Source organism: Microtus ochrogaster, chromosome 10 (assembly GCF_000317375.1).
Source record: "Microtus ochrogaster isolate Prairie Vole_2 chromosome 10, MicOch1.0, whole genome shotgun sequence".
Classification (NCBI taxonomy): domain Eukaryota; kingdom Metazoa; phylum Chordata; class Mammalia; order Rodentia; family Cricetidae; genus Microtus; species Microtus ochrogaster.
This window is the reverse complement of record NC_022016.1, coordinates 8874292-8888132: the sequence shown is the minus strand read 5'-3', so window position 1 is coordinate 8888132 and position 13841 is coordinate 8874292. Positions and strand designations below refer to the sequence as shown.

Here is a 13841-nt window from a genome sequence, read left to right as displayed (position 1 = left end):
TGTAAGAGCTGTAGGTATCGCTGGGTCAGGATCTGACTGTAAGAGCTGTAGGTATCGCTGGGTCAGGTATAAAAGAATCTACTATAGTTTATTTTTCAGAAGTAAGGAACATGAAAAGTGGTATTTTAGAGAAACTAATTGAAAGTTATGAACAAAACAGTTATTTAGTATTCTTGGTCCCCAGACTCCCCCTTCTCAAGTATTTGAGCTTTGTGTAGGGGACATGGGTACAGCGATTCTAAGCCAACTGATTATATGCATTAGGCAGTTGGGATTGTGAGGTTTAAAATGGTGGAAATGATAAGCTGGAAGCATAGATTTAAAGGTCTCACAGATGGAGGCCATTAGCTGAAGCCCAAAGGCCAGGAAGATTTCAGAGTTTGGGTGATGTGTTCAAGGAATCAATAAAAGCTGAAATAGAAAAGCTGTTTCCTCTTTCTGGCAGCATGTGTGTTAAGTAATATAAGAGGCTTTTCTGTTTCACATGAAGATGGGGAGTGCCCTGGGGGTGAGGGCAGAAGAGAGAACAGTGGGAAAGCTCACCAGTGAGGGCAGAACTAGAAGTCCAGGAGGGAAGAGGCAGCAGGACATCAGAGGGCCTTTGGGTTCCTAAAACTAGGTCGGGGGCTAGTAAGATAGCGCATTTGGTAAGTGCTTGCCATGAAAGCAAGAGGAGCTGAATAAAGAGCCCCAGCATCCACACTGCAAAAACCTGGCATGGTGGGTACCCAGAGTTCCAAGGCCAGTCCTTGGAGCTGGGATCATTGAGAGACCGTGCCTCAAAAAGGAAGGTGGAGAAGTAATGAGGAAGATACCTGACATCTACCTATGGCCTCCACATACATGCACAGTCTCATGCATGTGTGCACACATACACCAGAGACGGAGAGAGCATTGGTTGAGTGCATTGGTTCTTGGTAAATAGCAGACTCTGGCTGCTAACAGAGTCATGTGTTAATGGTCTTTCCAGGGAAGCATCCAGAATGTAGGCACTAAGGATTTTGGGCAAACGCAGATCAACTGAGTAGGTTTTTGTTTTAAAAAGCAGGCTAAAGGATGGCTTTCAGTTAAGAATATCTGCTACTCTTGCTGGGAACCTGGGTTCGGTCCAGTCCCAGAAGCTCCAACACCCTCTTCTGGCTTCCACAGACACCACATGCATGTGGTACACAAACATGTGCAGACAAAACACCTATATACAAAATAAATAAATAAATAAATAAATAAATAAATAAATAAATAAATGTTATTTAAAAATCTAGGTCATAGTAAAATTCAGTGTCTGGCATTTAATGAAAAATTATCAAACATGGAAAAAACTAGAAAGTATATCCCTTAAAGAGTGATTCAAGCCTCTACTGGTGGCACTCATTCTAACCCTAATCCTAGCACCTCAGAAGCAAGGTTAGCTACATTACAAGACTCTGTTTCAAAAGCAAGAAAAAGAAGCGGGGGCTGGAGAGATGGCTCACTGGTGAGAGCAGGTTCTGCACTTACAAAGGACCTGAGTTCGATTCCCAGCACACATATTCAGTAACTCACTTGTGGTTTGTAATTCCAGTTCAAGGGCTTCCGTGCTCTCTTCTCGATCCTGTAGACACCTGTACTCACATACCTATACCCTCACACAGACCAGAATTGAAAATAGAATAAATGTTTTAGAAAATCTTCTGTACAAATGTATAATCCTGTTGTTAACCAGGGATAAACAAGAGCAGTTCTAACAAAAGGACAGATGGTTTACAGAGAACCAAAGGTAAGAGTGACAGAAGATTTGCTTTTGGAAACCAGGCAGATGAAAAGATATTGGGACAAATGACTTCTTTAAATTATTGGAAGAAAAGTAATTTCAGTATCCACAGTGACGATGTCTTTCAAAAAGTAAGATGAGATAATAAGTTGAGACATTCAGAGATGAGGGGATTCAGCAGCAGTAGATCCACACTTTGAGAAGCACTAAAGGAAATTTAACCTAAAGGGAGATGATGGCATCTGGAAATTCGATCCATCACCAAGGGAAGGAAAGGACAGGGAAGGCAGCTACTGTGTAGATATATACATACTTTAAATCTTTCTGTGGAACATCATTGACTTTTTAAACAAAAACAGTAACAAGATAAAATGGAATAAGTATCATCGATTGATCCAGAAAAGAGGAAAATGGGCAAAAAACAGTTCTGCATTAGCAAGTCCGCAAGCCACAAACAAAAGGTAACATTGTAACTAGCTCAAAGGAAACCTGTCCACCTCTCTTCCCCACTCTCCTCCCCATCCTCCTCTCTCCCTCCCTGATTTCCCCCTCCCTCCCCACTCTCCCCCACCTCCTCACCCTCATCTCTCTCTTCTCTCCAGTCTCCTCTCTTTCCCTCCCCCTCTCTTCCTCCCTGCCCTCCTCTCTCTTTCTCTCTGAAAGAAAACTACTTTCTAAATGCAAAGGCATCAGCAGACAGGGCACTAAAGGAAGACCCATCAGCCAATAAAGAAGATCACAGTAACAGCCTTGATTCAGGATATTGAAATTATAGTGTATCCTTGTCCATAACAGAATTAAATTGCATTAGTTACAGATTGCTAACTAAAAAGGCACTGATTATAAGAAGTTATTAAATGACCCACAGATCAAGGTGAAATCACAAAGGAAATTATAAAATATTAAGAACCAAATGAAAATTAAGTCACAGCTTAGAGTTTGTAGACTGTGACTTCTGCTAGAGAAGCAGGCAGCCTGCAGCGTGTCACCTCTCCTCTGTTCCCCTAGATCCAATGTCAGTGTTACCCCTGTTGCAGCCTCCCTTCCTCCTCTTCCATCCCCAGTGGATCACACAGATCTTCCCGTCCTAAGCTCCCTTACCTCACTCATTGCTTATCCCAGGCCCCAACTTCATCAGGCCTTCCTGGGGAACCCGCAGGCCACTCTGACCAGGGAAGCAAGTAGGCTGTGTGCGGATCTGCGCTGTCCCTCCATTTCTCAGAGGCCAGCCTCCCAGTCTCTTCAGCAGCTCTGTAGCACACCATCAGCTGTGGCCTCTCCTCACTTTCTACCCCCATTCCCTGGGAACTAAGCAGACCCTAGTGGAATATCCTTCTCTCCTCCCTCCTGTGGACCACCTCAGCCCCTCTCCAGCCAATCCCCATTCCTGTCAGCTCCCAATCCCTAGAAATAGATTTTTACATGGAACCTCAATGACCACACCTATCAGGATCCCAGAAGAATTTCCTACCAGGCAATACACAGCTACCAGACACTCCTAAAGAACCAGAGAAGGCAACAGAAACTCAGGAACAAAACACCCACCCAATATAGACAAGAAAAGTATCTACACCAAGAATTACAATCTTCCCAGTTCCAGATGCCTAGACACCAGAATAAAAACACAGTAACAATCAGGACAACGTGTCTCCACTAGAATCCACAACCCTACTACAGAAGGTCCTGGTTATTGCCATATAGCAGAAGCACAAGAAAAAATCATAAAATATTCTTTATGAATATAACAGAGGTCTTTAAAGAAGAAATTAATACATCCCTTAAAGAAAGGAAGGAAGGAAGAAAACAAGGAAAGAAAAAGAAAGAGAACACCAAGTAGATAAGACCAGAAAAGAAAGCTAAAGGTGCAGCACAAAGAAAGAATATAAAGGCTGCAAGGGAAAAACATGAAGTAAAATATAAAGGCAGACCTATTAGAATTACACCTGACTTCTCAGTGGAGATTGTAAAAGCCAGAGGGGCCTGGAAAGATGTTCTACAGACTCTAAGAGACCACAGGTGCCCTCCCAGACTACTATACCCAACAACATTTTTAATCACAATGGATGGAGAAAAGAAGACAGACTATGTTAAAACCAAATTTATCATCTTTCTTCAGGCACTGTCAGAGGTACTGATCATGCCTAGCCAATGAGGGGCAAACACACAATGCCAATGGATTGGAACGCAGATGCCATGCCTTCTCACCTCCTCCCCTGAGAGAGCCGTTAGGACCCAGCAACATCTGGTGCCCAAACAGAGATAATCAAAAGAGGGGGAGCACATGGATACACACACACAACAACAACAACAACAGAACAACAACAACAACAAAACAATAATCAATATCACTGGTCTTTCATATCTCTCAACATCAATTATCTCAATTCCCCAATAAAAAGACAGACAACAGAGTTGTTATGAAACCAGGATCCCTCTGTTGCATCCAAGAAAAACACCTTAATATGAAGGATAGACGTCACCTCAGAGTAAAAGGGTGGAAAAAGATATTCCAAGCAAATGGACCTAAGAAGCAGCCATTTTAATATCTGACAGAATAGACTTCAAACCAAAACTAACCAACAGAAATAGGGGAAGATATACTCGTCAAAGGAAAAATCTACCAAGAGGACATTACATACAGTTCTTAACATCTATGCTCCAAACACAATGGCACCCAAGTTTGTAAAAGAATCATTACTGACCCTTACACGCTGATAGTGGGAGACTTCAATACTCCACTCTTGCCAATAGACAGGTCATGCAGTCAAAAACAGAAATCCTGGAGCTGACATTGTAAAACAGAAATCCTGGAGCTGACATTGTAAAACAGAAATCCTGGAGCTGACATCATAAAACAGAAATACTGGAGCTGACATTATAAAACAGAAATACTGGAGCTGACATTATAAAACAGAAATCCTGGAGCTGACATTATAAACAAACGGACCCTACATATTTACACAACATTTTACTCAAACACAAAAGAATATACCTTCTTTTCAGCACCTCAAGGAACTTCCTCCACAATTAACCACATACTCAGTCACAATGTAAGTTTCAACAGATACCAGAAAATGAAAATAGCACCCTGCAACCTATCTGACCACCATGGATTAAAGCTGGATATCAACAGCAGAGACAACAGAAAGCTTACAACTCATGGAAACTGAACAACTCTCTGCTGAATGGAAAACAGGTCAAGGCAGAAATTAAGAAAGAATTTAAAGGTTTTCTAGAATTGAATGAAAATGAATATACAACATTCTCTCACCTATGGAACACAATGAAGGTGGTTCTAAGAGGCAAGTTCATAGCACTAAGTGCCAAAAGAAAAAGAGAGAGAAGAGAGAGGAAAAATCAGAGAGATCTCATACTAGTAACAACACAAATGAAAGCTCTAGAGCAAAAAAAGCAAAAAAGAAAACAAGATGGCAAGGAATAATCAAATTTAGGGCTGAAATCAATAAAATCAATAAAATAGAAACAAAACAATTACAAAGACTCAATGAAGCAAATAGTTGTTGAGAAAATAAGTTTAACAGACTCTTAACCAAATTAACTAAAAGACAGAGAGAGAATCCAAATTAACATAATTAGAAATGAAAAGGGGGCTCTAACAACAGACATGGAGGAAATCTAATGACTCATAAGGACATACTTTAAAAACTTGTACTATACCAAATTGGAAAATCTAAAAGAAATGAACAAGGAAGAGGATACGGGAAGAGACAGCTAAAATTGAGAGGTGGTGTGAAAACCTAATACAGTAGAAGCTTCTTTTTTTTTTTTTTTTTTTTTTTTGGTTTTTCGAGACAGGGTTTCTCTGTTGTTCCTGGAACTAGTTCTTGTAGACCAGGCTGGTCTCGAACTCACAGAGATCCGCCTGCCTCTGCCTCCCAAGTGCTGGGATTAAAGGTGTGCGCCACCACCGCCCGGCCAGTAGAAGCTTCTTAAAATATATACATAGATAAAAGTAATCTAAATAAATTCACCAAATAATGGGGAAGACCAGGATACAACTGAACATCTCTTGTCACCAAATGAAGCTTCCAGTACTGGATTAGATCTAATTGAGTCGTTGTCCCCAAACAACTCAGGCCATTGCCAAGATTGTTCTCCACAAACTGACAGCAAGTCCCCATTGCTGAAGACAGTATCTACACAACTCATTGAACATGGAGAAGTTGAGCTAGTGCCTACATATAGTCTTCACCCCTACATTCTAACTCCTGTGATACAACAAGATATTCTGCGTACACCCAAAAGAGAAATGTAAACATCAACCCAGCCAGAGATCCTTTAGTCTACAAGATAAACTAGTGCAATGGTGGCACAAAGCTTGTGGTGGCAGCCAACTGATGATCTGACTTGACTTAAGGCTCACTCCACAAGAAGAACCCATACCAACACTGCTTGGATGATCAAGAACCAGAGACTAGAAAGCCCAGGGACCTAGGATAAAACCAAACACAACTGTTCTGAAAACAAAAGTGAAACCACCAAAGAGCAGCAATAAAATGACTAGTAATGACATTCTGCTAAGCTCATAGATCACTATCTGCACAGAAGCTTCCTCCTGCAGCAGATGAGGAAAAATGCAGGGACCCTCAGCTAGACATTATGTGGAGAGTGAAAGACCTTGGAACACTCAGCCCTAAATAGGATGTCTCCATCAAATCCCTTCTCTTAGGGCTCAGGGAACCCTGTGGAAGAGGAAGCAGAAAGATTGTAACAGCCAGAGGAGATGGAGGACACCAAGGAAACAACAAGGCCCTCTAAATTAGCATGAACAAAGCTCATACAAACTCATAGAGACTGAGGCAGCATGCACAGGACCCACTCAGGTCTGTACCAGGCCCTCGATGTATATAGTACGGCTTCCAGTTTGTTTTTAGGGGATGCCTGAGTATGCGAATGAGTGGTCTCTGGTTTTTGTGCCTTCTCTTGGGCTCTTTTCCTTCTCTTTGTCTTGCCCAACTCCAATGTGTTGTGTTTTTTATCTTATTTTATTCTATTATTATCCCTTAAAAGTTTATTTTCTAGTTCCAGGACAGGCTCCAAAGCCACAGAGAAACCCTGTTTCGAAAAAAAGCAAAAAAAAAAAAAGTTTATTTTCTGATGAGAGACAGAAAGGGTGTAGATCTCCATGGGAGGAGAAGAGAAGAGGATCCGGGAAAGATGGAGGGAGGGGAAACCAGAATGAGGATATATTATGTGAGAAAAACTCTGTTTTCAATAAAAGAAAAAAAAAGAATCAATTCAAGGTATGTAAATAATTTGATTGAATCTCTCAGGTATACGGCTTATGTTCTGAGTGAGCCTGTGCCCTAGGATGTTGAGAGATGAGTGTGGTATCTTGTGTCTCACAGTGTTCTCTGAGTTCACCCCTCAGGCTCACTGAGAAAGAATATAAATCATATAACTCAGTTAAGTATCACCTTTCATTTTCAGCCAGCTCTGAACTGGGAGGGCTATTTCTATGGTCTACATATGAAAAAGAATTCAAGTCTGGAATTCTTTTAAAATTTCTTTTAACAAATAATAATTTTTATTCTTAGAGGATTATGTATCTGTATTATGTATTATTATTAGAGGATTATGTATATGTATTATGTATAAATAAGACCATTGATGTCTTCTCTCCCACAGAGTTATATAGACCTTTGTAAATATGTAAGCTAGCCAACAGGAAAGGAGTTTCCCAGTCAGTTTTAAACTTATTTCTCTATATCTGCCAACTCTATGGTGTCTTCAGCACTATGGTCTTACCACATTACAGCAGGCAACCGAGAACGGTGGCAAGAGCCTGTGCTACTTCTCAGACATTTGGGACTTTGCTGACCCATAACTCATAGCGCTCATTCTTGGAACTTAAATTTTCATTTAATAATGTGTTACTTCTGGGCCTGCTCCCAAAATTTCTTTCAGTAAGTTAAATAATAAACCAGATGGTGCTGGTGCACACCTTTGATCCCAGCACTCGGGAGGCAAAGATTGGTGGATCCCTGAGTTTGAGGACAGCCTGCTCTATAGAGTGAGTTCCAGAGCAGCTAGAACACAGACAAACCTTGTGTCAACTACCACCTCAAATTTAAATAATAAAAAGTATATTCATTTAAAGTAAAATATGGAGTAAAACTGCAGCAAAAGCAGTATTTGTAAAGAAAATGTAGGTTAACTCTAAAAGCTTATGTTAGGAAATTAAATATGAATATAAAAGCTATAAATCAAATAAATGTAATGTTGAAATAAGTTTTAAAGCTGATCTGATTGGGCCTGGTAGCATAGATGCAGTTTCAGCACTTGGGAGACAGAGACAGAAGGATCAGGGCAGGCTCAAGGTCAGCTTGGCTACAGCGTGAGTTCCAGTCTACCCAGGTCTACTTTTAAAAACCTCTGTCCCCCAAAAAATAATTAAAATGAATTTTTAAAAAAGTTTTAAGACTCAGATGACAAAATAATAAATTGTAAGCAAGATGAGCAGACTTTTTTGAATATGCAGATAGTGAGGTTATGGCAACAGGCCAAAGAGGACCCAACTGGGTGGCCCATGCCCCACTGCCAGCACTGTGGAGACGGAGCAGAGTATCCGAAAGCTCCAGGACAGGTGTGGTACAGTGAGACACTGTCTGGATTTAAAAAAAAAAGAGAGAGAGAGATTAAGGTCAGAGAACATAAAAGAATTTAAAATGCTGAAAGCAGCAATAAAAGGGAATATTACTACCTGCATTATAAAAAATGAAAAGGGACTCTGAACAACTGTGTCCCCAAAAGGGACTATAGATAAGGTGAACAAATTCCTAGAAGGATTCAAAACAAACAGCATAGCTTCCATTGCCCTTGAGATCAGTTCCAGCTGGTTGGCCTTGCAGGTGGCACTCCTTTCCTGTGTGCACACCTCTTACCGGTGTCCTTGCTGCTCCTGTCCAAGAGGTGGAATCAGCTTTCTGGACTTAAAGCTCCCCATGTGCCATATTTTGACCAATGTAAATTCCATGTGAGGAAGCCCAGATAAACCTACAGATATGAGTGAACTGTGTCCCTGATATCCAAATGACTGAATCCACGAGTTACCCTAGGAGAAAACACAGCGTGAATATGCATCTGAGTTTATTCCAGATGCTGACTCAGAAACAATTTGGCGTGCCTGCTAAGCTTTAGGTTGTTTCTTATCCAGCGGAAGGTAGCTGGCATACTCCAGTTTATGTGGCCTCATCTTGCCTTTATTTCTGCTTGCCAGCAGCATTGGTGACCTTCCCAGAAACCTCAAGACCACTCCACACTTCTAAGCCTTTTCTGCATGCTACTTCCTCGGCCCAAAATGCCTCTTCTGGGGGTGTATTTGGAACCTTTCTCAGTGGTCTCACAGAATAAGCTCAAGTTCTGTCTCTGCCCTTCCTGAACTCAGTCACCCCATCACCTGGGTCCCATGACCCTTGCATTTGTATTACAGTTCTGTTAGTTATGTTTCTGATTGCCGGAACTGAATACCTCACAAGAAGCCACTCAATGGAGGAAGCAGTTTATTCAGATTGACAGTTTGAGCTGAAGCCCTGCCATGGTGGGGAATGAATGTCTGCTGGGGTGAGCTGTCCTGTTTTCATATGAACAAGTCAGAGAGCCGAGAAGAAGCCCCGCTCCCCCTTTTGTTTTCTATTTTCGAGCCTCCTGCCTTCACCTCCTGAGTGCTGGCATCACAGGCACATGCTGCCACTTCAGGTTTGTGTGGCACTGGTGATAGAACCTAGGGCTTCTGCATGCTAGGCAAGCAACGGACCCATGGAGCTACACCCCCGGCCCTCCTTCCCTGCTTTGCTTTCAGTCCAGGACACCAGCCCATGATTCCTGCTGCCTATAAAGTCCTCTCTAGAAATGGCGTTAGTGCCCTGGAGTCTCTTAATACAATGGAGAATAGAGGGTAGCCATCACTGGTGCTTTCCAGTGCAGCTGCGGGTTGTGGATTGCAGGCCGTTGTCTCAGATGAAGGTAAGAGCTGCATTTGTTCGCCTCCAGCACCAACCAGGTTCTGCCCGGTTAGATAAGACAGCTCACGTGCTGATAAAGGTGTCAAGTCAGCGACTTGACCACACAGACACAGGCTCAGCATCTCTCTACATGCGCATGTCAGCTGCTCTCACTGTGCAGGTCTTGTTTGGGTGACCACGGAGTTGAGATTTCCTGGGTACATGGTTAGAAGACAGACTCAGAACAGACATCATGGCCCTCCAGCTCTGAGACTCTCTCCTCTCCTTCCGTGATGCTCCCTGAGCCTAGGAGGTAGAAGCTGATTAACAGATGTGTCCCTGGAATTGGGGACTCCATAGCCAGTCCTCAGATGTTGACTATTTTTAGATTTCTGTGGTCTTCATCTACTGCAAAGAGAAGCTTTGTTGGTGAGAGACACGCTTCACTGTGGCTGTGAGGATGTTTACAGTGCAGTAGAAATCATCCTGAAAAGTGGCAGAAGTAGGCTCTCCTCTAGGCTCCATGCCCTCAGCAGCCATGGGCAGTTGACTGGGTTCATTTCTCTCCAATTAGAGAGCTGTTGATGACTCACTAGATATACATGCACCCAGGACATACTGACCACGATGGTCACTTTTTAAGTATACAACTCAGTAATGTTTACTGTAGTCACAGCATTCTGCAAACCATCACCATTATTCATTCCCAGAATTCTTTCATCCATCCGAATAGAAACTGTGTACTCATCAAAAAATATAGTTCCCAATTTCCTCTTTGCCCCTGGCCCTGGTAACTACTACCCTGCCATCTGCCTCTATGAATTTACTTTCTTCACATTACCAGAATTCTCTGTCCTTTAGCTCTGGGTCACTTGTCCTTTTGTGTGTGTAGAAGTGGAATAAGTGAGCTTTGTTTGACATAGTATTTCAAGGCCCATTCCTTTTTATTGCTGAAGAAAATTCCATATAGTGTGTGTGTATATATACACACACACACATCCTCATTTTGTTTATCCACTTACCTACTGATGGTTTCCCCTCAGTTTGACCATTATGAAAAATGCTACAGTAAAAGAAAAAACCCTCTATATCTATATAGATTTAGTATAGGCAAAGGCTGTCAGTCCTGTTGGGCTGTGACTTAGACTCTGACTTCCTAACATCCCAACTACCATTTGATATCATCTCTCTTCTTTTTCATAATTCTAGTCATCCTGGAGTTTCTTGTGGTTTTAATTTCCCATGCCAGAGAGAGATTGGGGCTGGGAAGAGACTATCTAATGCATTAGAGTCCCTAATTCTGAATCCCTCTTTAAGATCTCGGTTTGCAGCCCAGTGGTGGTGGCACATGCCTTTAATCTCAGCACTTGAGAAACAGAGACAGGTGGGTCTCTGTGAGTTCGAAGCCAGCCTAGTCTACAGAGCAAGTTCCAGGACAGGCTCCATAGCTACAGACAAACCCTGTCTTGAAAAACGCAAAAACAAAACAACAAGAAACAAAACAAAACCAAAAAAAAAAAAAAAAAAAAAAGATCTAGGTTTGCTCAGGTTTGATTTTTTTTTTCCCCTACAACCAAAGAAATCCCAAATAATTGTTTTAGCTTTGTTTGTTTGTTTTTCTAGACAGGGTTTCCCTGGGTATCCCTTGCTATCTTGGAACTCACTCTGTAGACCAGGCTGGTCTTGAACTCAAAGATCCCCCTGCCTCTACCTCTGGAGTGCTGAGAATAAAGGTGTGCCACCACCGCCCAGCCTTTTTAACATTTTTGTTGATAAATAAGAAAGCTAGTCTTATGATTTATACATAACTACCCTAATCTTTTTCACTAACAGATTATCAAAAAAATGATATTTTGTCCTTTTTATTTTAAAAAATCCTTTTTTATTTTACATACCAACTCCCTCCCTCCCCTTCCCTTGTTTCCACCACCTCCCCCTTCACACTATCCACTCCTCAGAGGGGTAAGGTATTCCTTGGGGAGTCAACAAAGTATGGCATACAAAGTATGGCAGGAGCAAGCCCCTCCTGCTGTATCGCAGCTCAGCAAGGTATTCCACCATAGGGAATGTGCTCCATAAAGCCAGTTCATCCACCCGGGCTAGGTCCTGGTCCCACTGCCAGGCCTACCCCAACAGATCAAGCCACATAACTGTCACCCGCATTCAGAGAGCCTAGTTCTGTCCCATACAAGCTCCCGGGCTGCCAGTCTAGAGTCTGTGTGGAGATATTTTGTCCTTTATGCTCCTTCCTTTCTTCCTTTTTTATTTTTTAATCCAGTATGCTATCTTCCTCCTCACTTTCTAGGGAAGAACCTAGTTTTCATTGTAGGTATATTTTTACAGTTCTTGCCTGTAGAATACTTTTATTTTTATTAAGTAGATTTATTTCTTGCAATATCAGTTTCAATTCAGTTCTGAAAATTTTAAAGTAGATGCCACATCTTTAAAATAATTTTTGGATATTTGTCAGACTTGTATTCTTCTCCCTGTCATGTCTATGGCCATGCATAAAATACTTCCTGACATTGGACCACCCTTACGCTGTAGTAACCCCATGGCGATGCAGGGTGACTGCCCTGTCATCTTGACTATGATGTCAGAGTCTGGCAGTTGTTGTCGTACAAGGTACCATGTTACCTGGAACTTGTGCACATCAGAACCATTGTCTCTTCAGTATTTGTTTACTGTGATTGTCTCTGTGTATGTGAGCACAGACATGTGCCATGATGTACCTGTGATGGTTAAAGAGCAACTGTGAAAGTCAGGTTTTGGCTTCTGCCTCTTTTTTTTTTTTTTTTTTTTGAGGCAGGGTCTCTTTGTTGCTCTGTTGGCTAAGTACCCCAGTCAGTTCTTCTGCCTCTACCTGCATCTCACTTTAAGGGTGTTAGCTTTACAGATCCGTGCTGCCACATACATGAGTTCTGACTTGAACTAGGTCGTCAGGCTTGTGTGAGGAGCACTTCCATCTGCTGAGCCATCTCCCCGGCCCAGCCATTGCTTTCTTGACATCTTACTAATCTGAATACATCTTATGCAGCATGAAACTTGCCTTATGTAAGGTTACTTTATATGTCTTGGTTTTGTTATACTATCTAGATGTGAGTTTGATAAGAATGAACAGCCTTTACGGCTTCCTTGCATATTGTTAAACTGTGTAAATCCAGAAGAACTGGTAAGTCATTGGTCAAACAGTTGCCCAGCATGAATAAGGCATTTGATTTATTCCCAGCACCACAGTAAAGAGAGTAAAAGCACACACCTGTAGTGGCTTAGATGCCCACATTCCAGCAGTGTGCATGTGCACATATGCATTCATGAACCCCTGCACACACACAAACACACGCGCATGCATGCACACTAAACAAAAACTTCAAAATAAAATCCATATATATAGATTTTCCTATTAATGTACATAAAGCATGCGGTACTCTTCCATGGTCTTCACTCTCGTTTGCCTAAGTCCACTTCTCTGCCTTTTCCTTCCTCTCAGACCTGACAGGACTTTATCATCTTAATAAGTTTTCTCAGAAGTTGATGCTTACTTTACCTTCTCCAGTTTTCCCCTTCTTCCTTCACTAATTTTCATTTTTGACTCATTTTACTATTTATGAATTACTTTTCTAGCTTTTGGGGTATATACGTTTGCTTACTAAGAATAAAATTTTCTAACAAATCATTCTAGTTTATGTTATTGGAGTATATTTAATGAGATAGAGTTTTGTAAATCATATTTTTGTTTTTAAATCAGATTCTTCAGGGATATCATTTTTTAAAAAAATTTCTTTTTTATTTATGTGTATGTATTATGTGAGTGATCAGGAAGGCCAGCAGACAGCATTCGCTGCCCTGGAGCTGGAGTTACAGGTGTGAGTCCCTGACTGACATCTGTGCCAGGAACTGAACTCTTCTTCTCTGCAAGAGACTTCATCTCCCCAGCCACTAATTGGCTCGTTTTTAATATATGGCTCTTCTTTTATTTTCTCTTTGTCTCTTTGTCTCCTGGCTTTAGCACAGTGAGTGTTTCCATGGTTTCCACTCGAGCATTTCTACTGGAATCGTGTGTATTGTAGCCTGACTCAGCATTTCTAGTGCAATCGTGTGTATTGTAGCCTGACTCAGCATTTCTA

At 41.6% G+C, this 13841-nt stretch overlaps 1 protein-coding gene across 3 annotated transcripts in view; it reads left to right on the top strand.

Moving 5' to 3' along the window:
* Kiaa1958 (KIAA1958 ortholog) overlaps positions 1–13841 on the top strand; it is a 187211-nt gene that overhangs the window by 171069 nt on the left and 2301 nt on the right. The window contains exon 4 of one of the 3 annotated variants that reach the window (XM_026782173.1): positions 3867–5337. The exons of the other annotated variants lie outside the window; for them this stretch is intronic. Coding sequence (XP_026637974.1) covers positions 3867–3902 — 36 coding nt within the window. The 3' untranslated portion in view covers positions 3903–5337. Of the gene's footprint in view, positions 1–3866; positions 5338–13841 lie in introns of those variants that run through there. 3 annotated transcript variants of the gene reach the window in all.